Genomic DNA, 26560 nt, shown 5'->3' with positions numbered 1-26560 from the left:
CATTCCAGAAGAATCAAATTTTGGGTCAAACTGGCCCAAAATCAAATATATAAATCAAAAAATACAAATTAAAAAAAAATGTATTTACTCCAGCATTTTCAGTACAAGTCTGATTTGTTTCCAGGTCATTCAAGGTAACACTTGTGCCCTACTTAGGTGGGCTCAAGCAGCAGCAAACAGAGAACAATCCCCATTTGAACCACAGCTGTGTAAGGTCTGTGCATACTTGAGTGCCTCATGAATTACCAGGCTGCCCTACCAGGTCATCACCAGCCAACTGTCTACCAAGCATGGAGTGATGATGCAACGTACAGCACTACATAGCAGCCAATTAGGTTACCAACAGACAAAAATATACTGGAAATACTCATTTTTGGAAATGCGAGGAACACAAGAAAGTATTCAGGCTTTTACAGCACATTGCATAACGAGATAGAGAAGGTGAAGGCCACACAAAACAAGTAAAGTAGTATAGGGGTATAGATGGGGTTAGGAAAAAGTGGTCCTACACCCTTTTAATAGTACAGAAGTCACATGATAGTTTTTGTAGGCTTCATATCCCATAAGAGCCTGATAAAGATTTAGACCTTGCCTATCTTTTCCTTCTTTCTGAAGAGAAACTTGATCATGATCTCCATGAATTTATACATTTTTGGCAGACCCCATCATGAGTCACCAGTTCTGAGTCTGATCCTATGAACCAAGATGCCACTCACCTGGCCATCTGCTTGTAGGCTTCTTCTGCCACCGCAAAGATGTGAGGATCCATGTCTCCCATGTTTTGGCCGCTGTACGCATAGATGACATCTTGCTCATAGATTGGCAACTGTTCATATGGATTGATGGCAACAAGCACAATCCCTTCAAAGGGACACAAATATTCAGAAAGTAGAATGAGTGCAAAGTCAGCAGTTTATACGCTTCCATTTTTTTTAAAGCTCCATAAAAAAAATAAATAAATAAATAAATTGGGCACTTTTCTGGCATGAACATCAACACTTCTTTGGATCTTGAACAAAATAGTTCTGTACTGCTGAAAAGGTGAGAAGTTCATGTTCACCTATCAAAGGGATGTATAATTGGCCAAATGGATATAAAAAAAACCTATCATGCGAAGTTGGGCTGGTAGGAAATTTGTCCTCCTCCCAAAAAATAAATAAAAAACAAACAAGTAATGTATAGAAAGAATTTATCTGAGTTTAAAAAAAAAAAAATAACCATACCAATATAATTGTAATTCCATGGGACGAAAATGATAGGGGACTTTATTGTGGCTTTTAAGTGCCAGATATAGTTGTAAAAATCTAAGCTCAATTGAAATAAAATGCAGAAATCATGGTAAAGAAATGCAAAGGGTCCGAATTAAAAATCTCCCCTCTTCCCATACAAGTCCAGGTTTTTCACAAAGACATTCTACTGTGCTTTGGAATTGAAGTCATTTAAGAACATGACATTATGGCCTATGACCTGTCATTTGACCCCTGGGGAGCAAGAGAAGAACCAACTCATGGGCAATCCTCATGGATTAAGAGGAACAGTTCCAAAATCATATTAAGACATCAGGGTCTAAGTATGCAGCAATAATAAAGACAATCTGAGAATGGAATAGAATCTTAGGTCTTGACTCTAAATACCTTTGGGTTTTGTAGGCTCAAAATTGAACACTAAGGCATTCTAACCTACTAAGGAAAATGTGGGGTCTTTAGTAAGAAGAAGAGACAGAAGGACAGTTGCAAGCATACCGACTTACCCTAAGTATGTCTCTGTTGCCATTACCCCATCAGTAAAACACCACCTACCCTCAAAGGCATTGTCTGACCAAACGAATACATGGTAAGCACATATGACCATGGCTAGGGACAGACATTCAAAAAGCCTGAACTGATTCATTCTTTGCAGGTTAGTCTAAAATGCCTAGGCTGAATCAGCTTGTAACTGCACAGACATCCCCTCTGGTCTGAGAAAAATGCAGGCACATGCCTGCAGTAGCTCAGGCTTGAAGCCAGAGGGTGCTAGAGCAGCCCTCCCTTCCCTTCCACAATACTGAGCGGAGGTGGAGAAAGTGGCCAGGCCTAGGCAGGAGGCTTTGATTAGGTAGGGGTTCCCCCCCCCCCCCTGCACCCTCACTGGTCAGCAAGGGAGCCAGCAGGGGTCTACACAGCATTTATCACTCCCATCACCAAAACAAAAGGATCTCTCATTAGTTCGAGCTCTACTTAAACAACTTGTTCCAAGGAAGGAGAGACATTACCATCTACCTGTTGATTAGCTCCAAAGAGCCCTAAGCCTGTCCTGTCTCCCACAGCACAGACCATAGCCAGCATGTGGTCTGCTAGCTAATGCTGAGAGGTGTCTGTGTAAGGCAGAGGGAATGGGGGATCCCTTCTTAGCAGGGAGTGGTGAGGGGAGGGGGAGAGGGAGAGGGAATCAGAGGGAAGCCAGGCAGATGCCTGCAGTCAAGCCTCAGCAAGGAAGCAGAGGGGAGGGGATAGCTCTGCTGTGGAACAGAGCCCTGCCCAGCCCAAAGAGCATGCTGGGAGAGGCTGGTTTAACTTAAACCAGCAAGGGGTTTGGGACAGACATTGCATAAACCAGTTTGACCCAACTCAGTGAAGTCTGATACTACATTCAACCAAGTTTATCTCAAACTAGTTTCAGACATTTTGAAACCTGTTTATGTGCAGTGAATATCTGTTCTGTTACAGGTTTAAACCAGTTTGTATGTAATGTCTGTCCCTAGCCCATAAAACATGTAAACTTAAATCCACACACCCTTTAACATATAAGAAACTAAAGTTTGAAAATATCACCAAAACTTGATGGGACTACACTAATACTCACCACAGTAGGTATATATGTGGTTTGATTCCAAGAATCTGACTTTTAGGTTATGCAGTACTGCAGGCTCATGGAGGTAACTTAGAGCTGTCAGGTCATTTTCTCCAACCAAAATATCTGGATTCCGCAAGAAAGGCAATTGACTGCCTTGGAGATCGATGGGATATTCACAGACCTAAAGTAACCGTCAAAAAGTTAAAATACAAGCCAACCAATCCCTTCCTCCCCCACTTCATCACCCAATATCCAAGAATAATTCCACTCAAAAATATTTTTCAGTACAGCAATATCACAAATGCCCTAACTAGAATCCAAGCCCTTTTGTGACAACTGCTTTAGAAGCATATCAAATATTCATATACTACTTACTTAAAAGAATAGAGGGATTTCCCAGCATTGAATTAGGGTAAATAAAGGGTACACTGTATATATAGGATGAATTTCTTTATGGGTGGTAAATTTCAGCACGTTAGGTTTTTGACCTAATCATCTCAAACAACGTTATAATAGGGGGTCACATTCCTGACCAAGGGCCTGATGACCAGCTTTTATAGAAATGACCATAAACACCATATTTAAATCAGCTATTTAATCAATTACAAGTGATATACATGTACAGATTTTATTCAAATGGCCTCAAATGCACTATTCTTCAAACAGGGAAATGAGGAGAAGCAGCAAAACACACAGCAGCGCTCGGGATTCCATGAAGAACGTGGACATGACATTAAAACATATGGCTGGCCATATGCTAGTGTTTTTGACTCTCTCCAAACAGGGCAGGAAACCCATTGATTAAAAGTCAAGAGGCTTGTCTTCCTTTATCTGTAAATACCTTTGTCAACTCCCCACTCCCCCATGGGCATTTCCAGATGTAGTCAGGCACTTAGAAACAGGCAATATCTTGGGAAGTTCTTGGTGTAATATTTGCCAAGTGCACTTAACATCTGTTTTAAGCATCTGTTCCCCGAAACCTGTGGGCATCACATCTTTACACATGTGACACTTTCTAATCCGGGAACCTGGGCAGGGGGTGAGTAGCCAGATACTTCAAGCAGAAAAGCAGGGTGAGGGGGGGCTGCGTGGCACCCTGCTCATGGCTCCCAGAGGGCTGAGTGCTTGGTCCCCACCTCGAAAAATAAAATAAAATAAAATAAATAATTTAATTAATTAGATAAATAATTATATATTTAATTAATTAAATAAATATCCATTACTTTTCAACCCCTGCCCTGAAAGCTATTTTGTCTATTTCACTGCCGTGCAGGGACCCTGCGCTGCAGATCCCAGGTGCATTTGGAGCACAGGTGTGACTGAAGGGCTTGCCAGGTGCTGGGGGAATTGGGGTGTTGAATAATTCCTGCTTGTGGTCCCAGGCAGGCTACGTGCTCCCATTCCTATCCCCCACAATTCCACTTTTCCGTCTGCTCTGCAAAGCATTTTGTTATTTTCCCTTCCTTGAAGACCCTGTGTGCAAGGTCCCAGGCTCATTTGGGGCAGGAAGTGGGGGGTTGTGAGGTTCTGGGTATGTGTGGCTGCCTGCTTGAAGTACCTGGGGGGCTGGGTGCACCCAGCTCCCACCCAACTCTCTGCTTTTCCATCTCTGCCTGAAAATCCACCTTGTCCATTTCATTTCCCTGCTACAGACGCTGGGCACCACCGCACACAACTGTCCCTGGCACTACAACTGGGGGCCACACAACCCTGCCAGCACTGGGCTACCCTCCACCCCCACACCAAATGAACCTGGAAAAAACAGAGGTCTTGGGGAACCCTCAGGACACCCAGTCCCCAAGGCACCACAAGCAGTTGTTGCACAGCTCCTGCCAGCACCTGACAACCCCTCTCTTCTTGTCCCACACCCCCAACCCCTGCAGGGTCCAGAACAGGAAGGCAACATTAACAAAATAGCTTTCAAGACAAGGGTTGAAAAATGGTGGACTTTCCTGGCTGGGAAGCCCCAGAGCACCTAGTTCCCCCAGCACTTAGCAATCCTTCTACCCTCCTCTCCACTCTCCCACACCAAATGAGCCTGGGACTGCACCAGGTGGGGTCCACTTCCTCAAGGGAAGGGAAGTTTAACCCCTCTCCCTGAGCTCAGATTCCAGCCGGGGTTTGCAGGGGAGGGAGTCCCTGCCCATCCCCCCTCAAACACTTCTCTGCTGCAGCAGACAGGCCAGCCCAGCCCAGCCCAGGGCTAGAAAGCATGCTGGGATGCTGGCTGGGATTTAACTTGAACTAGGAAGGGATCTGGGACAGAAGCTTCATAAACCGGTTTGACCCAAATCAGTTAAATCTAACCAGGTTCAGCCAGGTTTATCCAAAACCAGTTTCAGCCATTTTGAACTGAACTTCTGTTTACGTGAACTGACCTTCTGTTCTGTTAAAAGTTTAAACCAGTTTCGGATTACTTAAACCTGTTTGTGTGCAATTTCTGTCCCTAGCCCAAACAAAAGACCCCCAACAGGTCAGAATGGTTTTGGCACTATGGATTCCTATTTGAAGTTGCTGGTTTTATTTTGTAAATCAGGTATAGGTGTTTGCTCATCTAACAGTGCTAATACTATGTACACACCCTTAAAAGCATCTCGTGGCATCCCAAGGTGCTGTGGCTCTGGGGTAGAACCACTGCACTAGGCTTTGCAATTTCACTGGGCTGAGGATCAGCAGCCCCATCTACAGCATTCAGGCTGAGTTACAAATCTCATTTTAGAAAAAATGTTTACTGCTCCAGCCAAATTTCATGAGATTATCTCCAGTCCCGCATAAGGATTGTGAACAGGTCAGGATTCCCATGGGATGCTTGACAACTCTCTGCTCTAGAAAAATACTGACAGCATAAAATATTGTCAGGAACAGACTGGTTGGAACCAAGCATCAATGAAAATTCCCCTAAAAAAGGGAACCAGATACATGGGGATACATGTTAGCTGTCAGAAGCAAAAGACTTTCAAGTTTCCTCAGAGATACCCTTAAAGTCAATGCCTTCCTCTGATGCTTGCACATGTAATTCCATACTTAGCCAAAGCTCAGATGAAGAGGCACTTCTAGCCAGCTGGTTCTTCACATGTATGGCCTACATGACATGCAATACATTTCACAAGAGAAACATCAAAAGGGAGAAATGCATACATGTTATCCAGCAATTAAAAAAAAGAGATGAACACAAACAGTGACTGTTGAATTTATGAAGCAAACTTGGCTCTGTAGCTGCTGCTCTAAAGCAACATTTAAATCGACAGACAGAAGTCAATAAATGAAGAGATATGCAGGAAATGGAGTAGTAACAAGATAGCCAAGTGGACAGATTTCAGTTCAAACAAACAAACTAACTAGCCCTGGTGCAAAAATCCATGCCCCAAATCAGATCTAACAAAACTAGATTTGGGACAGGTAGCTCTAAAAGTTAGCCACTAAAATTACGCAAGCTTAGCTGAAATGTTATTATGCCACATCTCAGTTTAGCAGCTGTTCATCTTCATTCATTCATTGTACCAGGAGGAAACAGCCATCGAAACCTGGTCAGAGAATGAAACGGGCGTTTAGGATTTCACCTGTCTTCTCAAAGAGAAGATGAGTGGATTCCCAAGCAACATCCCAGGGAAAATACCACACTAAAGCATTTGAGAGAATGAAACACGATGAGCATGTCCACACACACAGCATCTTAATGTGTTTTTTTGGAGGTTTTGTTTTGTTTTTTTTTTAAATCTTGTCTGCACTATCTAGCCAAATAGTGCTCTCGGTTTCAGGGGGAAAAGTAGCTCACCAGTTTCAACTACATGTTGAAGACTGAACAAAAAGTCTCTCTACTATAAGCACTGGAGACCAAAGCACTTTATATGCAGCAATGGAAGCTTCTCCCATAATCACCCAGTTCCTCAATCCAGAGAGCGCCCCAAGGGAAGGCACAGATCCTTGTCCAATCATTCATGTCTCTCCTGGGGCAAGCCACAAGAGCAGCAAATTAGTGCCAGTTCAGGCTGGGCAACAAGACCAGCAGCTCATTTCATCTAAGTTACAAATTCCTGACTAAGACTTGACAATTATCCCAAATGATTGAACTTGCTCTTGGGGGAATTCTTGTTTGTCTGCCTCGGAAGCAAAAATAGCAGTAACTAAATACATAGTTAAAAATAATCCACAGCTGGCAGCAAAGCAAAGGGAAAGCTGGTTTTCGTTCTTTCCATCAAGTGGTCCAAAGCAAAGGCAGGCAGCTCTGCAGGTTGGCTGGGGAAGACTTGCAGGTGTGGTGCTGATGGAAGCACATGGGTAAAATACTAATAGGAGGATGCCAGATGTCTAGGAAGAAGAGAGATGAGTGGTACAGTTTAGAGGCCGAGTTTGCAGGTGAAAGAGTAGGCTGGCAAGCCAGAGAGACCTTTTTATTCTGAACATGCATATTAGTCATCTCCATGTAGTTTCACCAGTAGTTATGAGGAACAAACATGAGGAGGAGGATGTAAGAGCTGGACAGGCTAGCAGCTCCAAAGCTGGCTGTCTGCTGCGGGGAGGGGAGTCTTGGTGAGAGCAAGAGGGGCAGAGAAAAGAGGGGGAAGCTCCCCATGTCACTGTCAGAATAAATGTCACTATTGAGTGAATTTGAAAGGGGGTTCCTTCAGCTACAAATAAGGAAGAAGATGGAGTTTATAAGATGCATCACTCCCCTGGCTCCACCCTTTGCATTTAGCTGACAGGAAAGTCCCTAGGCACACAACAGAAGGGCAAAGCACATGGCTGAAGGGACAGGGAGGGGCAGTTGTCCTGTATGTGGGGCTGGCCCCAGGCAGATCAGTCGGTGAACTACTTCCACCTGAGTGCACAATATTTTTTATCCAGCTGCACGTACAAAAGGATGTATGCAAATTGGAGAGTCCTTCCAAGGGCGAGGAAAATGGTTAGGGGGCTGGGGCACTTAACTTCTGAGTTGAGGCTGAGGGAACTGGACTTATTCAGTCTGGAAAAGAGACTGAGGGGGATTTAATTGCAGCTTCCAAATCCCTGAAGGGGGGTTCAAAAAAGGATTGGAGCTGGACTGTTCCCAGTGGTGGCAGATGACAGAACAAGGAGCAACAGGCTCAAGTTGCAGCAAAGGAAATTGAGGTTGGATATTGGGAAGAACTCACAAGACGGGTACTAAAGCACTGGAATGGGCTGGAACAGAGGTGGTGCAATCTCCATCCTTACAAGTTTTTAAGACCTTGCTAAACAAGGCCCTGGCTAGGATGAGATAGTTGGGGATGGTCCTGCTTTGAGAAGGGGGTTGGACTAGGTCTCCTGAGGTCCATTCCAGTCCCTATTTTCTACGGTTTTATGACCCTGTAAATAAATCTATCCAGACTTGACTTGAAGTGTTGCTTTCCTCATGACACCGGCACTCTGATGTCGCGCAACGCCCTCTTTGTTTATACTGGGCTGAAAAGAGAATTGTTTGCACAACAGGTTAATCAGGCATGTCTCATTCCTGCTCTCCAGCTTCCCGTTCAGTAATGCAGCAAAATGCTGTGCAATGGGGCAGAAATTTGTTGGCAAAAGCCATGAATTATTCACACAGCCCTCAAAGCATTTTCAGTTTGGGGAAGTGGCATCTCTTAAGCATTTTAGTAATGCAGTAGATCAACCCCCAGGACAACCAAAAAAAAAAAAAATGATCCATAATTAAAAAAAAAAAAAAACCACGCTGGTTTAGAGATGAAGGGGTTCACAAAAAGATACTTCTTGTTACCATTTAGAGCAGCCAGGTGCAGAAAGTAGCAAGACCAAACTGGCCTGCTGGAAGATTCAGCTCTTAAAATGCTACCCTACCAGATAACTGTGGACCAAACCCAAATGTTTCAAAGCACACAGCTAACGAAACCCAGCAGCTTCAGGCTCATCATCACTGCACGCTAATGGAGGTGAAATTCACTGCTGTGTGGAATGAAACAGAAAAAAGTTCTACCCAGCCCTGCAAAGCAGTGCATAGGTGCTTGCTATCCTCAAATGCACCCAACAGGAGTAAGCCTCCTCACTGGTTGGCCCACCCAGCAAGGCCCCTGAGGAGTAACAGGACTGGGTATGTCCTCAGAGAGATCTGAACTACTCTGCTACACATGAATGGAGCTGGAAGCTCCAGGTACTTCAAGAGGCAAGATGTGCGAGGTCGTTTGGAGAGGGATGGTCCTATCAAGCAGGGGGTTGGACTAGATTGCTTCCCAAGACCTTTTCTAGCCCAACTTCCCTATGATTCTCAGCTCAGGGTTTTAGTGGTTCCCTCCCAGAGTTGCTCTCTATTACCTAGCTTGATGTATCAAATCACTACAACATCCTTGACACAAGCACTCTAGTCATTTCTGTTGAGGTGAAAAAAAAAACCCCACAACATTTCATCATAGTTTCCTAGTAGCTAGGGTCAGGAGGGACCTGAACAGATCATCTAGCCTGACCCCCTGCCACAGGCTCGGTTCACAAGACCCCAGACAGGTGATCGCCCAACCTCCTCTTGAATTTGCCTAAGGTAGGGGCGAGGACCACCTCCCTGGGAAGTTGGTTCCAGATTTTGGCCACCCTAACTAAAATATTGCCTTCTGATCTCTAACCTAAACCTATGCTCCATCAGCTTATGACCATTGTTCCTCATCACCCCAGGTGGTGCTGGGGAGAAAAGAAGATTTATCAACCTGATTATTCTTTGTTACTCATCCTCTCCAAACAACCTATCTATGGATTATTTCATTTACAGATTTCTAACATTTCAAACAAAGCCATCAGCATGGCATTTAATAACTGGATACAAAAACAAGGTATGTTGTAGGGCTGTGCAAAACAGCACCGTTTCAAACGGACGGTGTTTCATTTTGCTGTTTCAAAGCACTGTTCTGTTTTGTTGAAACTTTTGGCACGTTTCAATATTTTGCCCATAGGCTATAATGGGAAAATCACAAAAATGTCTATAGCTTTGTCACTTGTTGCCCGATTCAGATGAAAATTGCAGGGACAGTAGCCCCTTCTGAGGGCATGAAGGCTGCCATGTTTCAAGGAGATAGCTACAGAGGTGTTTGTGAAACTGCACCTCAAACTGTTCAAAGCAAAACTAATATCACTTGCCAGCAGCAGCAGCTGCCCGCTATCACCCTGCATGCAGATCCAGGGGCCTGCGCCCACCGGGAAGAGTCCGGCACAGCCCTGCAGCCCTCTTGGGGGCGCAGACCCTCGGATCCGTGTGCAGGATGACAGCATGCTGCTGCTGCCAGCTGGGACCAGGGCCAGCACTGGGTTCTTCCTGGTGCTCAATGCAGGCTGCGCTGGGCAGACTCGGGTGCTGGCACTGGCCCCAGCAGCATGCTGTCATCCACATGCTCCGCAGCTGGTGATTATAGAGCTTTAAAAAAAAAAAAAAAAGCCCTGCAAATCATTGGCTCTGGCACCAGCGATTGGGGCCTGTGCCGGCACCTGCATCGCAACAGCACCATGGTGCAGGTGCAGCACAGCTCGGCAGGGTGCTGCGCTGCCCGGGAAGAGCTGGGGGAAAGCAATCAATCAGAGCTGAGGGAATGAATTGAGCCTGCTGGATGATCTGTTTAGGTCCCTTCCGATCCCAAGTACTATGATGATATTATGAAACCCCATGCACATATCTGGGGGCCTGTGCCCCCTGGGAAGAGCTGGGGAAATTATCAGAGAACTGGGGAAATCAAATCAGGAGGTAGATGCCCATATCAGAGCAGTCCTTGCCCACACTTCCCCTCCCTCTCCTTAGTTTCTGTTTAGCTGCAAGCAAGTCAGCTTCAAAACTCGAAACATTTCGAGTGCCCTCATTTAATTTCAAAGTTGTTTCTAAGCCTTTCATTTCTATTTCGCTATTTTTTATTTATTTTTTTAACTCAAGAGTCAAAACAGCTTTGAAATGAAACACTCATTGAACTTTTACACAGGCTTACTATGTTGCCTGAATCAATGACTTTAACTGTTCCAGGATTCGACAGGCAAGTCTTGATTTCTCATCTGTCCACACATCTGTCCAATACTGCATTGACTACAACCCCTGATAGCAAGCACATCTTTCAAGAAGTTTTATCCTAGGCTCCATCAACTGAACAGCCCACCTAGAACAGCAGTATCTCGTTGAGCTGTGATTGGAAAGGCAATATTCGACACCCCCTCTCTCTGTTACTTATATGCCAGTTTGAGACCCCAGTGTGGTCCCATGGCCAGCGCCGACAACCAGCTGATTGCTGGCCCAACCCCTGGGGGCACCTGACCTTCAACTACCTGGTGCAGGGAAAGCCCCAGGATCATGATACTGGTCTGTACTTGCACTGGCAAGTAGAAAGGACAGGATGCACATATGGAATGGCAGGAGACAATTATTGGGATCAGATCCCACAGGAATTTTAAACAAACATGTGCCAGGAGACCCAAGTTGCAGCCCATTAAATGGTTTAAAGCTTTAGACTACAATTTATTTCTAATTCAGTATGTACGTACTCTAGAAAATGAAAGCAACAATCAGTTTCTAAGAAATAAATTAACATGACTTGGAGAAATTCATTCCACAGTACTCTGAGGAAATGAGTTTCATAATTGTCATGCTTAGCACCACCGCAAATAGGACAAGCATTAAAACGGAAAGGTTTTAATATGAGCATGCATAGAAAAGAGCTGTTACTTGGGCAGGCACTTTCTGTATTCCATTCCCTTTTATTTCTGATACTTATGGCTTTGAATAAGCATCATAAACCATGTTCTCCTTTCAATTCATCCTGCAGCAAGGTTGTAATCTGGGGTTTCTGACAGCCTACTGTTTTGAAAATCATTTGGATGTCACTAACAGACTATCATAATTTCCTCAAGGGTTGAGTCAGAGAAGGCAAGTTGTGAAGAAGAAAACCCTTGTTTTGAACAAATCTCTTTGAGAATCAGACACAGTGGGAAGAGAATGTATTTAAAGAGACTAAAATATATGCCAAGAACATGTGGTAATTCATGCTCATTCAGAGGATAAATCTGAAGTTCTGAACTGCCACCAAGGCAATAACACACTTACAGTTTCATCTTCAAGTTTTAGGCGCAGGCTTTTGTCTCCCTCTTTGTAATCCTTGATAATTTCTGCTGATCTCCAGACTTCATCAGGGTCAGGAATCCAAACCCTTGTGTACTGGGAAAAACACAAAATGAAAACAAATCATGAAATGATGCCCATCTGAAATATCTACCCACTAGGGCTCCAACCATTTCAAAAAGGAGGGAGGTAGATGCGGGAAATGCAACTTTTGCCCCAGGTGCAGCTGCAGCCACCATCCTCCACAGGCAGATCATGCCACACAAGCAGCTGCTGAGGACTTTGGAGTCCCTGAAGTGGGAATGATGCCCCTGCCCTGCTCTGCTACCCCCAGAACAACACTAGCTGGGGCCTGCGGCGCACAGCTGCACGGGGTGCTGGACTGTGCCAGGTTCAGCAGTGACAAGCAGGCAGCCCCCTCCACCCCCTTCCAGCATCTGTTCCCTGCACTCCTTATTAGCTGGAGCCCCCACCTATAAAAGACGACCAAGGGATGGGTAACAGGGACCTGCCAGCTGCTGCTGAGCCTGGCACCCCATTCAGCTGTCCTTAGCAGCCCCCAGGTGGAACAGGACACAAGCAGCTTAGGGCTTTCCTCCATCTGGGGACAGCAGCAGGTAGGTCACCTCTTCCATCCCTGCTCCCTCTTGGATGCCCCCGTACCTTAGTATGCCCTGCAGCATGGGGCTCCAGCCACATCTTGGACTTTGCAGGCAACCCAGATGCCTGCAGTGAAGCGGGAGCAGGCAGCAAGCATGCCACACAGCTGAAGGGGGGTGCGGGCATGCCCCTGCACCTCCCTCCCCCAGGATCAGCCCCTTGCTCTGAACCTTTTGTTAAGTCAGGGGAAGCTATAGCCATTTATTTCAATGGAAGCAGGGTGGATTTCTACCTGGATGAACAGCTTATGGACTCTAATTTTGATCACAAACCAGGTAATTTCTAGATGGGACTATAGCTGGTTTTCTGCCAAGTACAAGACCAAAAATAGTAGGATACATAACTACAGTATTTTCTCACATACAACATCTGCTTCCCCTCCCCCCGCCCAAAAGAGCTGCTAGAAATCAAAGTATACATAATACGAGAGAAAAATGCTAAGAGTAATTTCTGCTCTTTGCCAAGTTAAACCAAAAATAAGATCCACTGAAACCGGCAGGGAACAAAACAATAAGCAAGCTCAATTCCCTGGGTGCTGTTACTCAGTTACTTACTACAAGGAATTCTCTTTTTTTTCCCTTCATTCTGCCTTTCAAAAATAAGGTGTGCATTATGTCTTGTGCATGCGGTCTGCGAGAAAATGCAGTATATTCAACCTTCTTATAGACTCCAAATTTAGTTTTATTGACCACGTTTCAGGCTAGGCCTTCAAAAACACTGACCCAGTCCTTAGACAAGAACTTTAAGACCCAAAAACAAATGAAAAGGGATTGCTTTTAAATGCAAAGTATGCCTTTTGAGGAACAAAGATCTTCAACACCAGCTAAGCAGGTACATATTTTTTAAATGTTTCCAAATAATACAGCATTTCATTAATTTGTTAATGGCTTCATCATTACACAGCTGTAAGAATTTGAGATAAGAAGGTGCTTAAACATGTTTGCAGCAATGTAAAAAAAACATATAACACCCAACACAACACTAATTCCAAGAGCTGTAACAAAACATCATCTCTCAAAAGAGGATTAATTTTTTTACTTCAAGGAGCTCTCTGCTCAAAATACAAATCCCTTTTCTGGCACCCACACCAGTAATTAGCACTAACTTCTCTCATTTGCCTTAGCAGAGTAGCCAAGATCAGTAGCAGGCTGCAAGGGTCAGGGACCAACACAAAGGGCAATGAGAGTTTTCACAAGTATTTGCTGACATCAAAAGAATGAAGAGATTTGGGAATCCCAAATTAAAAGCCAAAATATATTACAGAATAAATTCTGGGTAAAAGCATATCAAACCCAGTAACTGATTGAAGCAGGGTCAGTAACGTTTTTGGGCAGTGCCATACACATCCACAACCGCAGTTTGTAAGATGTTGGCATGTGGCAGAGCAGCCACAAGGGCCCAATCCTCGTTGTGGCAGCGCAGCTCTGGCCCCTTCCCCAGGGCACAAGTACCAAGCAAAATGCCTTTCCAGCATGAACTCTGCAGTTCCTCCTCCAATCCATCTCCCCACTGCCTAGTGGCTCCCAGCCACTAACCCACTCCCCAATTCCTTCTCAGCCCAGAGCCTGCCATAATCTCCTTCCCCACCAGTATACTTATTCAGGTCTAACTACTGTTCCCTTGCATTCAAATCTGGCAGCTCCAACTACAGTGAAGCCCAGTGCTCATGATTTCAAACATCTGCAAGTGTCCTGTGAGCACCATCTTGCTTTGAAGCTCGCGTGGCTGGAGCTTTTGTCAGGAGAACATGGAAGGGGGCCATGACCCTCTGCCCCACCAGCCTGCTTTGTTCTCAGACACTCGAGCTCTCCTGCAAGTTGCTCAGTGTTTACTGGTTTTAACCAAGTAGAAGGGGACTACAATGAACTCAGCCTTTCTAGTGGCTATTTGGCCTTTCCACTTCCAAGCCCAAACCAAAACTCAGGAACTGCAGATGACAAATGAAGCCAGGTGAAGGAGGGAATTTGGAAGTGAGAGTCCTTGGTCTTTCAACTGCAGCCAAACATTTGCCTATATGTGCAATGGTGTTATTAGGAAACAGAGTACAACATGGAAGAGATGGAGGAAATTCAGGTTGCTTGGTTGGGTGGAAAAAGCAGCACTCGCTATTTCAACCACCCCCACCCCACGCGCTGCCCAGTTCTCAGCAGTGGGAGCCTGGCTTCTTCCCTTCCTACATCCAGTTATCCTAAGCAGGGCAAAGGCACATTATATGATTTCACAGAATGGGGGACTGGGAGCTGAAGCTTGCCAAAAATTTCTGATTATGCCTGGCAGACACCAAAAATTTTCCAAGTACCTGAGGCTTTATTATATACTTAACATGCTCAACAAACCTTCAGTGGGCACTCCCTGCACGATTTCAAGTAAGAAACTCCCGGCCATGCCAAACGCTGCAGTGCCTGATCTCAGCAGAGCTACCCCACTGCAAGGACTCCTGGCAGTGCAGCGATCTATAGGACAGACCAGAGATGGGATTGCTACTCTGATGGCTCCCCGAGAGCATCAAATTTCTGTTCAGTTCCCATACAGACCTCATCCCTGCAGTAACCAGACATTACATAACAGCTAATGTGTATCCCTCACCTGTGGCTCACTCCTCCTCTCCTCCTGGGGGACTGGCATCTGCGAGGAATATTTGGTGTTGAGGAAGCTTATGCTTTGGGGGATTTTTCTTTAACTCCACACGCTATCCCATGCATGTTAGAAAAGTCAGGCTGAAGCTCACACCGGGAGCAGAAGGCAATAGTGGCCGAGATGGACTTCAGTTCCTGAGGGAATTTACTCTGGGACTAATAGACTAAAAAAAAAGTCCCATCCCTTCCAGCAAGAAGCTTTACTTTTGTGACACTAACCTCCCATCCTGTCCAAGGAACAGAGCTGTCCATTGCAGCCTGAAGCTAAGGAGCAAGACCTCCAATTTAAATGGATATATTCTAGGAGAAGCCAGGAAAAGCAGCGAACATGCACAATATGCAGCTATAATCTGTACAAATGAGAGGACCCTTTTGCAACCTTCTCTGTTAGTCTGAGTTCCCTACAGAGGCTGCGTGTTCTCACCCTTATACCAGTGCAGCTTGTCTCGACACACAACACATTGCCCTGTGCTGGCACAAGTCACTCCACATCGGGGTAAAGTTACCTAGACACAAACAGGTACAAAGGAACCCTCCTTGCCAGAACATGGGGACTGACAGGAGGACCAGTCCAGGGGTGTGAAACCAAGACTGCTTTTAGGGCTAAAGAGAAATGTGCAAGCAGAAATCTCAGCAGAGCTTTGGACAAGGGATTAAAGAACACTTGAAAATAAGATTTTGCATATTTATATCAACATGCGAGATCCTGAAAGTTCTTGGTATCCATGGAAATACAGCCCTGGGAAGATTGGGGGGAAGGCAAGTGGGGGGCAAGTAGTAAGAGGGGGAAGTCCTCTCAATACAGATTGTTTACTGCAAGCTGAGAAGAAATGTGAAACCTCCCAACACACATTTTCCTAGCTGTAGAAGCCCTCACCCATAGTATCCAAACATCCATGTTTAATAAGAAATCCCAAAAGGCAGAGCACAGGGATTAACATTAAAACCTCATTTAAGCCCTCCTGCATCCCCAAGAGGGGATAAATCTGGAAAGTAAGCAGAATCACTAGTACATATAACAAAACTATGATGTTACTCAGCATCCTAACACCCCATTCTAATGAGGTTTAATTCATTTACGTGGCAGTTAATTAGACCTTACCTGTTACCATCCAATGAAACAAAATGCCCTGGCCAGCCTACTTGGAGGCCAACACACCACAGCTGCTGCATTAGGACCTGATTCTGCAAGTATCAGCCATCAAGCAAAGGGCAAGGCACTGCAAATATCCTGATGGGAAGTTAGCAGGACTCCAAGAACAAGCAGCACCCCTGCCACCAAGCCTTACATCAATCAGGGCCCTGGATATTCCCCCTCAACCTCAGGGGTTTACAGCCTGCTGGCTGCATCATCTTCAACTGGAAATGAGAGCACCAGTTTGTCACAACAGGGAAACATTACAGTGATGCAGTACTGAAATTAAGGAACAGCTTGATAAACTTCCAGAAAGACCTCAAATTAGGAAGCCAGGCTTGCAGTGCAAAAGTAGGAGGAATGCACTGTGAAAACTGGAGGAATGTCTCCAGTTTTCACAATGCATGCACATGCTAGAGTTCAGCCTCTACAGACCAGCTTTTCTGAATGTGAAGTCAGGATGGCAGCCACACTAGATGGGCTTGAGGAGGCCTGGGAAGTATACGTGGGACAGTACTCACCACTGGGAATGCAACAGAGAAAAATCAGGTGGCAACACCTCTATTTCTTTCTTCTTTACTGTCCCCTGCAAGTTGTGGATTTGGCTTGCTGTGCAGGAAAGGGGCCAGGTTTGAAGACTGACAGAGAGGGACTGTGCTGGGAGTTACCAGGAGATTTGCAACAGGCCTTTTGGCTTGGAGAGACCCTCATGCCCCTCCTCTGGTGGGGGGCATAGGTTACCAACACTGGGACAGGAGACAAAAAACTCCCATGGCTTCCTGCTTCCAAGGACACACGGTCATCCTGATTTACACTGAAAAACAGCAAGACATATCCTTACCTGAGACCGTTAGACAGCTTGATAGGATAAAATTACATAAATTATACAAATCAGGAAGCACGGTAAAGGAGCCCTAAGCCAACAAAATTCTGTGTTTCTGCTAACAACCACTAATGCAAAGAGGAAATTCCACAGATCTTAATAAGACTTATGGACCTTTCCTCGCAAGCAAAATGGGGCAAATTCATTGCAAGCGTCATTGACATAAATATTGATCCCATGCTGTTCAACATCTTTAGCAACGATTTAGATAAGGATGTGGAAAGCACGCTAGCCAAGTTTGCGGACGATACTAAATTAAGGGGAAAAGCAGTCATGCTAGGGAATAAGATGTGGATCCAAGCAGACCTGGACAAATTGGAAAAGTGGGTGGAGCGTAACCAGATGCAGTTCAGTAAGGATAAATGCAGAGTGCTTCATCTGGGGAGAGTTAACCAGCTACACGAATATAGGTTAAGACAGGGGTTGGAAACACCCAGCACGTGTGCCAAGCATGGCACACGAGACCATTTTGCTCAGCACGCCGCCACCAGCCCCAGCTCTGGGTAACTTGGGCTGCTCCCAGCAGAAGGCTGGGAAGCTGCAAGCCCTGCTGCAAGTAGCCCAGGTCTGTAGTTGGCAGCAGCTACCCAGAGCCCAGGCTGAGTACAGGAGGCAGGCTGCAAACAGCTGCATGCACACCTTGAAGTGGACAGTGGGAGGGTTGCGCCGCCTCAGGGCCAGGCCCTATCACTGCTGTCTGCTCCGAGGTCCGTGCTCAGTCACTGCCAGCATGGAGCTGATGCTGGAACTAAGGAGCCCGGCACAGCCGTTTGCAGTCTGCCCACTGCCTGCTGCAGCTGCCCAGAGCCCAGGCTGGCTACAAACAGCTGCGCCAGGCTCCAGAGCCCCACCATCAGCTCTGGGCCAGCAGCAGGAGAGAGACGGGGGTTGCAGTGCCTCAAGCCCCGCCCCCCCACCTGCTCCAAGGCGCTCATGCAAGTACTGGTACAGAGCTGATGCTGGAGCCTGGCACAGCTGTTTGCAGCCTGCCTGCAGCAGTGGTCCAGAGCCTAGGCTGGCTACAAGCAGCTGCTCTGGGCTCCAGAGCCTAGTCATCAGCAAGGATCCTGGTTTTCTGTTTCCCATGGAAAAAACAGAGAAAACCACAGATTTCCCATTTTTAAAAATCTAAAAAAGGGAAAATCTGTGTTTTTCTCTGAAGAGAAACCCATGGGATTTCCCCCTTTTGCAAAGAGCTATGCAGGCTGCCAAAATTCCAGCCTCCAGGAGCTGTTTGCAAAAAGGGCAGGGAAAACCTCAACCCTTCCCAGAGGGGAAGGGAGGCAGGGAAGGGCAGGGCCTGACACCTACACTTACCTCCAGCAAGAAGAATGAGCTTTAAGTGGGGCTTGGGGGTTGCAGGGCAGGGCTGGGGGGGGGGGGGGGGGGGGGGGGGGGGGGAAAGCTACCTAGGGGCTGAGGGAGCAGCAAGGTTTGCAGTCAGCCAGGTACTCTGGCCAGGAGGGGGTTCGCAGCCTCCTTGTTCCCTGCCAGAGTGCTCAGCTGGCTGGATACCCCTGCTGCTCCCCACTCCCTCAATTCCCAGCCAGACTGGGCGCCCTGGCTGGGAGTGGGGGTTTGCAGCTGGCTAGGAATGGGGGGTTTCCAGCCAGCTGAGCACTAGTAGGCAAGCTGCAAACTGCCTCCCGGCCACAGTGCCCGGTAGCTGCAAACCCTGGGTCACAAACGCTGTGCTCCCTGCCCTGCTGCCCTTCCCCAGGCTCTCCAGTGTAGCGTGTGCGACTGGCGTGGCAGGACACAGCGGGGCCATGCACAAAAGCTGCCTGCCGCTGCAAGCTCTGCGCTGCCCTGGCCACACTTCCTCTGCGTGCACAGGGGCAGTGCACATCTGCCCTGCCCTGCCCCCCCCCACAGATCTGGGGGGCACAGGTCCCCCCTGCACCCCAGGAGTGCACCCTGCCACTGGGAGCTGGCTCTGCCCAAGCCTGCAGGAGGCAGCAGTGCAGGGAAGGAGCCGGCTCATGCTCCTGCTGTAGCAGCTGCTTCCTTCCATTGGGGGCAGGGGGCTGTGGACCTGGGTCCTGGCCCCATTGCCCTGGCAGCTGGGGACCCCCTCCAACAGGGCTGGGGGGCATTTAATTTTAACCATGGATTTGGGGATTTTTAAAATCAGAGAATTTGCAACTTTTTAAATCAGAGAAAACCAGGATCCCTGGTCATCAGCAGGGGAGAAGCCAAGGTTGTGCTGCCTCAGGCCCCCTCCCAACCATCTGCTCTGAGGCACACATGCAGCTGTTTGCAGGCTCCCGGCTGCAGTCAGCCCCAGCTCTGCCAACTATGGAGCCCGGGCTGCTTGCAGCAGGGCTTGCAGCTGAGCCCGTCCGATTCCCACCCACTCCAAGCCCAGCACTGGCCCAGCCCCACCTACTGGGATGAGGCTGGTGCTGCCCCTTGCCAGGTGTGCTGCACTTGTGCTGCCTTAGCTGTGTGGAGTGGGTGCGTGGTTGGGCTGATATCCCGGCCCAGAGCCTGCCTCTCAGCTGGCCATGCTGCAGCCCCAGGGAAATACAGGGGCTCTGGTGGGCCCAGGGCATTGTTGGGTCAGACTTTGTCCGGTGGCCCAGCAGCCCGGCTCTCTGCACCCATGCATCTGGTTCTGTGCGTCTGTGTGCACACGTCTGGTTCTGGATGTGTGCGTGCATGCATCTGTTCTGGTTCTCTGTGTTTCTGCGTGCATGTGTGCTTCCTTCTGCTCTTCTTCTTCTCTCCCTTCCCCCCCTCTCCTCTTTCTCTTATTTCTCTTTTCTCTCTCTCACTGCAACATGCTTAACAAAAAAAGTACACAAAGGCAACATTTATGATTATTAAGTATACTAGTACGCAGTGCATCCTGCCATGTAACCCCCCCCCCCCCCTCCAAATTTGTTTTTCTGGTATGCCAGCACTCGGCACATTCCAAGGTAGACGTTATGGCTTTTTTGGCACTCCGGCCAAAAAACGTTGCCTACCCCTGGGTTAGGAGATGTCCTGGCCAGCACGATGGCTGAAAGGGACCGCAGGGTTATAGTTGATCACAGGATGAACATGAGGCACCAGTGCAACGGTGTAGTCAGAGCTGTTAGCATACTGGGATGCATTAGCTGATGCGTCGCGAGCAGAGCTAAAGAAGTGATACTTCCTCTCTACTCTGCACTGGCGAGACCCCAGTCTGTGTCCAGTTCTGGGCACTGCACTTAGGAAAAGATGTAGAGAATCCCGAAAGGGTCCAGAGAAGGGCCACAAGCATGACTAAGAGCCAGGAGGACAAACCTGACAAGGAAAGACTAAAGGGATCTGGGACTGTGCGGCCTGCAGAAGAGAAGACTGAGAGGGAACTTGGTGGCCATCTATAAGTATGTAAGGGGTGAATATCAGGAGCTGAGAGAGAAAAAAACAAAACAAAACAGAACACAAAAATTTAAAAAAAAAAACAAAACAAAAAAACTGTTGGAGGATGGTTTCAGGTTGAATGCAAGGAAGAGCTTCTTTACGGTAAGGGTGACCAGGGTCTGGAATAGACTTCCCGAGGAGGTGGTGCAGTCCCCAACCATGGAAGTCTCCAAGAGGAGACTAGACAGACACCTTGCTGGGATCATTTGATGTCAGCAGTATTCCTGCACAGAGCAGGGGGGCTGGACTCGAACTTTCAAGGTCCCTTCCAGCCCTTAATTTCTATGATTGTTACACCCCAAATGAACTCAGGCCCTTCTTTGCAAGAGCAAGATCTACTGTGCAACATTTAGGCCACTTCTAAAAAAGTTACTCAAGGAGTTAAAAGTAACAGCAGTCATAAAAATCATTTGCTCTGCAGCTGAACAGCAATAGATTTTTATATGTATAACGTGTAATTATTTTTAGGGTCGCTCAATAGCTGCAGCAGCAGGATCCTTTAGATGTTAATGGAGCTATACAAATATACTGTCAGAACAGCAGTTTTCCTAGTAAAAATGGGAGAAAGAGGCATGCATTTTCTTCATGGCATTGCACCTAATTCTATTCCTCTTAACACCTCCACTTTACACGTGGACTCCTTACCCTTAGGCAACAGCTGCAAGGGGTGACATTTGTCTTGATCTGCACAAAAATGGCACAAAGGAAGTTTTCTGTAGGATTACCACAAACAGAATGGCGGAAAAAAAGAGAAGATTCTGACGTCACATCATGTATTGCTGCACCTTTCTACACGAGCACGAAGTGCTCCAGAAGGCTATTCTAGCCTGTTGTATTTGAGTAACCTGTCCGGCAGCAGTCCTCTACCCTACAGGCGGCTGCATTCAGTGAGGAGCAAAGCGATTCACGCCAGAGCCTTCTGGAGCACTTCATGCTCGGGAAATTGCAAGCAGGCAGATTACGAGCATTATGCTAAACATGGACAGACTGGGGCACAGGAGGGGAGACCCTCCCTTCCCCTACCATCACATGGCTGAATCCTGGCAGGTCAGTGAGGGCAGTCATTCCCAAGGTAACTGAACTGAGCTGCCTGCCTCGTATGTCATTTGAAGAAGCTCTTAAAAACCGAGGCCTGGCATGCCTAGTATGGACGCTCAGGATCCTGTGGTACTTCCTATAGGAACAAGGCTTGACCTTAGAGCCTTTACGTAGAAGAGGGGAAAAGTTGTGCTGTCCTAGCCTGCTGTATTTGAGGAACCTGTCTGGCAGCTGTCCTCTACCCTGCAGGTGGCTGCATTCAGCGAGGAGCAAAGCTATTCACTCCTGTGCCCAAATCTGTCCATGTTTAGCATCCTGCTCGTAATCTGCCCGCTTGCAGTTTCATCTGGTGATCAGCCATAACCCCAGCTCTGGCATCAGATACAGCAGAACAAAGCCCACTACTAAGCCTGTTTTGTAAACCACATTCAGAGCAACGTGAAAAAGGGCTCCATATTTCTAAAAGCACAGCACTGCCGTTGGCCGAAACTGCACTTAACTCTCTAGCCAGGACGCGCAGGCTAGCCCGCTGCCTGGTGCCTCCTCCACCTCTTCCTTCCTGCTACCCGTGTTCCTCCCTCCCAGGTCCAAACAGGTTGCTGCTCTCATGGGACCAACCTACACAGACCCTCTACTCCAAGCCTTCCCTTCCCTGATTTAAAAACGATTCAGAACTTACCCTGCCACTTACAGCTCAATTTTTAGAGACAGCCATTAGTATCTATTCATCTAATGTAAAGGGTCACTCCAACTTGTAAAGCTAGGAGTGTACAGTCCTTATAAAACCAACAGCAAACAGCTCTCCTCTCTGTAGTTTCCTCATCTCAGATTAATAGCTATAATAGTTTTCTCTTTACTTGTTCTGATCCTCCAAAATCTAGGACCTTACACCATGTGGAGCCACTTCCCACAACCCCCTGAAACAGGAAGAGAAGCTGCCCCTGAACCTCCCTGCAAAATATAGGTACAGAGCAAAGACAGCAAGCTGTGGCACCATGAATTTCTAACTAGACAGGTAGCTGTATTGCTTGTCAAGGCCAAATACAGCACCCATGCAGAGAGGACCAAAGCAGTATATTGCCTTATGCTCCTGTGGGTTAGCCAACACCCCTGCTTGCCTGTGGTTGGCACAGAACAAAAAATAATCCCAAAAAGGAGCTGATGAAAGCAATAAGAAGGAAAGCATATTGCATTGCAAAATTACTATGTAAAGCAGATTTAAAAGTCGACTATACTGTGCTATAGTAACATCCAGCAGCATTATAGTTAAAAGATGCATTTGCATTCCCATTATAAATCTCATTTTCATGGGTTTATAACCTCAGCCTTGAAAATTCACTAAAAGGCCATAAAAAATAAAATACAACCTGGCCTGTGAGATTGCTCCTCAGCCCTGGTTCTCCAGCAGACACATGCTACTAATAAGTTAGTGATCCAGAAAGGCTTCTGTAAAAAGCTCCCATGTCCTATTCAGATGTTCTCCAGACCTGCCTTCCCTTGGCACATCTCCCTGCTCCAGCTTGCATTTCTCCAAAGCATCCCTATTCGTGCCATCATGCTTTATTTTTTTTTAATGCAGTATAGTTTTGCTAAAGAGGTGAAGCAATATTATGTACCTGACTGTACTTTTGAGACCAATACCTCATCCAGAAAGCTGTCCCCCCTACTTGCACAGGGTGCCAGGATAAGGCAATACAGCTCAGACAGGAGTAGAGGGAGCTCATTCTGGGGGGTGCCCAGCCAATACTGGAGGGTGGGGCAGGTGGATTGGAGGGTAGGGGCTCCAATCCACCCTCCTGACTCCAACGGAGGGTGAAACCCCAGAACAGCACCTCTTCTCTGGCTTTTCCCCCTCCCATCTTGAATCAACATGGGACCAGGGGGGCAGGCGGGCGGGCAGAGTTAGGGGAAGAGGCCGCATCTCTGCAGCCCCATTCCCTGGATCAGCTCCAAAATAGAGAGTTCACTCTCCCACCCTCCTAACCCAACACTAATGCCTGTTTGGTCAGGTGGATTGGTCTAACTCATGACACTTTCTGTAAAGTGCCATGAGTTAGACCCAGGAGCTGCACCCTCCATCTGCACCTTGGAGGTTCTTTAGTGACAGGTGGAATAGCTGTTTTTTGCCACTTAACTGCTATCAGATGGCAACTGTTTTCAGCATCTACCATTCAGAGATGGATCCGAGCCAAGAACCCAATGGTAAAAAAGATTTTTATAACCCATTAACCATCCCTTGAGCCATTCAGTTCAGTAAACTGTGGTTTTTAATAAAGTTAACTTCCAATTCACCATACTGCACTGTGAGATTAAGTAAAGCCATCTATAAACACAATGAAATGATTCAATGGTTTGAGGGGGAAAATAGAATTCTCGCAAAATATTTTTCAGGATAAAGATGATGAACTGTAATACCAGAGTTGTAATCAAAATTTAATGCAATGAAAACTATAACCATGAAATCCTTTACTTGAAACAAGATACAGTATGGAGCCCTTAAAAGGCTGTTCAGTTCTAACACAAAATTGAGAAATTGACAAGAAACCACTTACAATTCTTGCAATTGTAGTATATTAAAAAATTAAATTAAGAAAAAGACATTAAGTCAGCACATTTCTTAAATTCAACTTCCCAGTGTGGGACCCAAAGAAACCAATTTAGCACAGCAGTGAATGCAATACTGCAAGGATCTGAGGGCAGCTTCAGCTCCTTTTGATGCCAATGGAAGTACTTTAAGGAAGAAAGGATGGCACCTTCCTTGGGTGAAAAGAAGACATTGCATTTGAAGTGGTTCTGATCGATATGAATCAAAACCTAGAAGTGGAGAAGCCCATTTCACATGTAGCTCGTCCCTGGAATAAATGGCAATTAACTCAAAATTAACCATGATTGTCATGGGGAAAAAAAAAAAAAAGTGTCATTTCTGACTGATCAGAGTCAAAACCTTGGAGCAGCATAGCCCTTTGCACATGCAGTTTGAATGTCAATTAACTAAGTAGTCCCCTGATTGTATGGGGCAGGACGGAGGGGGGTGTTAGTAGTAATTGCCATTCAAGCTGCATGTATAAGAACTGTCCCCCACCTGTTTTGATGCAGATGAGAAGCAGGGACAAATCCGAATGGGGATAAACCCAACCTGTTTTTTTACCCCGAGTAAACAACTTCCTTTTTTTTTTTTTTTTTTGGAGGGGGGGCAATTTGCATTCTTATATCAACAGGTTTCTTGAGAGAGCCCTCAAGGTTCCACAGTTTCAAGACAATAAGTACTGAACTATTTTTAGAAATATTGTCTGAATACCCTGTATTTTCTTTTTGCATACCCAGGTATACATTTAAAACAAACAAAATATCTTCATGGCTTAAGTTTTTAAAAGGTGTGTTGGGTTGTGCATTCTTCTGTTAATGGCATGTCAAGCTGAAGGCATTTTTTACACATGCTTTGAGAGAGGGGGCAGGGGTGCTTTAATTAAAGCGCTCAGATCCTCTCGTGCATCAGCATTCCCATGCTTCAAAATGGCAGTGGGGGCACTTTATCTAGAACTCAAATGAGGTTTAGATGAAAATGGTGGCAGGAGCACTTTTAAAGCACAGGGACACCAATACAAAAAGCATGGAGGCTGTCTTGAACACAGTAATTACCACTCCAGCAGACTGAATTAATCCAATCTGCTCCAATGCACTGTAATTATGGCGAACTACAGCAGCCTCCAGGCTCGTGTACAGGCAACCTGAGTTTGCAAGAGCTGATTTTGAGAGGCTCAACCAGTTACTGTCAATTACTGCTTTTGCTCTGGCTTTAATTCACTTGAGTCTCTGAATTTGGAATTCAGATCTCTCTCATGGTAATTCCTTAAAAAGGCATGAGACAGGCTGCTTGGTTGGTCTAAGCAAAATCTTTGTCATCACACACACTCAGAAACGTGTACATCTCAACAACCTAGCTTGCAAACAGAAGGAAAAACAGACCAGAACATAGTGTTACTATTTGCTGGGCGTATCTACACATGCATTAAGGCACTTTTTCTAATGTGCATTAAATTTAGTACCTCCAATGTGAGGTACTAAAGAAATGCGCATTAAGCTGCCTTAAGGCTCAGTAACAAATATGCACAGTTTTTAAGTGATACCTAACACACAGTAGCCTATTTTACTGCGCATTAGCATAATTGCACTTTATGCAACATTTTAAATGCTCAGTAAAATAGGTGTCTATGAACTAAAGTGCGCATGTAGACGCACCCACCAGGATCCAGGAAAATGCTTAGCAAATAAGCGCCATGAGCCCACTGCAAGTCATTTAATTTCTCTGCATTTTGAGCGCTTTGCAGTAAGCACTGATATGGTGAGTTACAGTCCCATCATTTCAGTGAGCTATGCTATGTAGTTCCTCGAGTCAGAGACTGTGACCAATGCTTATAAAGTAACATCTCTGCCACCTTTTCATCCACCGCTCCACAAGGGCTCTTTTAGAGATTGTACTTCTTTTTCCAGGTATTTGTGCAACACCTACATTTTCAATGAAGAAGTCTCCTAAATATTCCAGGTAAAAATTATGACAGTAAAAACTAATAGTGGCCACTGACCTCAGCCTATTAGCCTTTTAGACAGCTGATCGGACTCTCCTGTCCCCCTTTTACTTATCTCAATTGCTGGCTGCCCTTCATGCTGCCCTACCCCAATGGGGAGCCAGCATTAAGCATTTTGTTGTCGTTGATTTTACAGACTATCCTGGTTTTCACGGTTTCCTGAAGTCTGGGAAACCACAAATTAAGTAGGTCCCTAGTTAGAAGTTTCAAATTCATTTCCCAGGGAATCAGGAAGTTGATATCTCCAATGCATTAATTCAGATGTAGAAAACGAATACAAATAGCTGCTGTTTCATTTGTGCTAAACCAATGGTGCTCAACCTTTTCGCTCTACAGGCTACATGAGTGGCATAG

The 26560-nt window shown here is 46.2% G+C and overlaps 1 protein-coding gene across 1 annotated transcript in view; it reads right to left on the bottom strand.

The window, feature by feature from the left end:
• Positions 1-26560, bottom strand: part of MYO5B (myosin VB) — a 404810-nt gene that overhangs the window by 280119 nt on the left and 98131 nt on the right. Inside the window, exons 2-4 of the mRNA XM_014593958.3 lie at positions 11864-11974; positions 2842-3013; positions 717-861 (exon numbers count right to left, since the gene is read on the bottom strand). Of these exons, the coding sequence (XP_014449444.1) occupies positions 717-861; positions 2842-3013; positions 11864-11974 (428 nt within the window). The remainder of the gene's footprint in view (positions 1-716; positions 862-2841; positions 3014-11863; positions 11975-26560) is intronic.

The sequence above is a fragment of the Alligator mississippiensis genome, chromosome 3 (assembly GCF_030867095.1).
Source record: "Alligator mississippiensis isolate rAllMis1 chromosome 3, rAllMis1, whole genome shotgun sequence".
Lineage (NCBI taxonomy): Eukaryota > Metazoa > Chordata > Crocodylia > Alligatoridae > Alligator > Alligator mississippiensis.
This window is presented reverse-complemented; position numbering and strand designations above follow the sequence as displayed.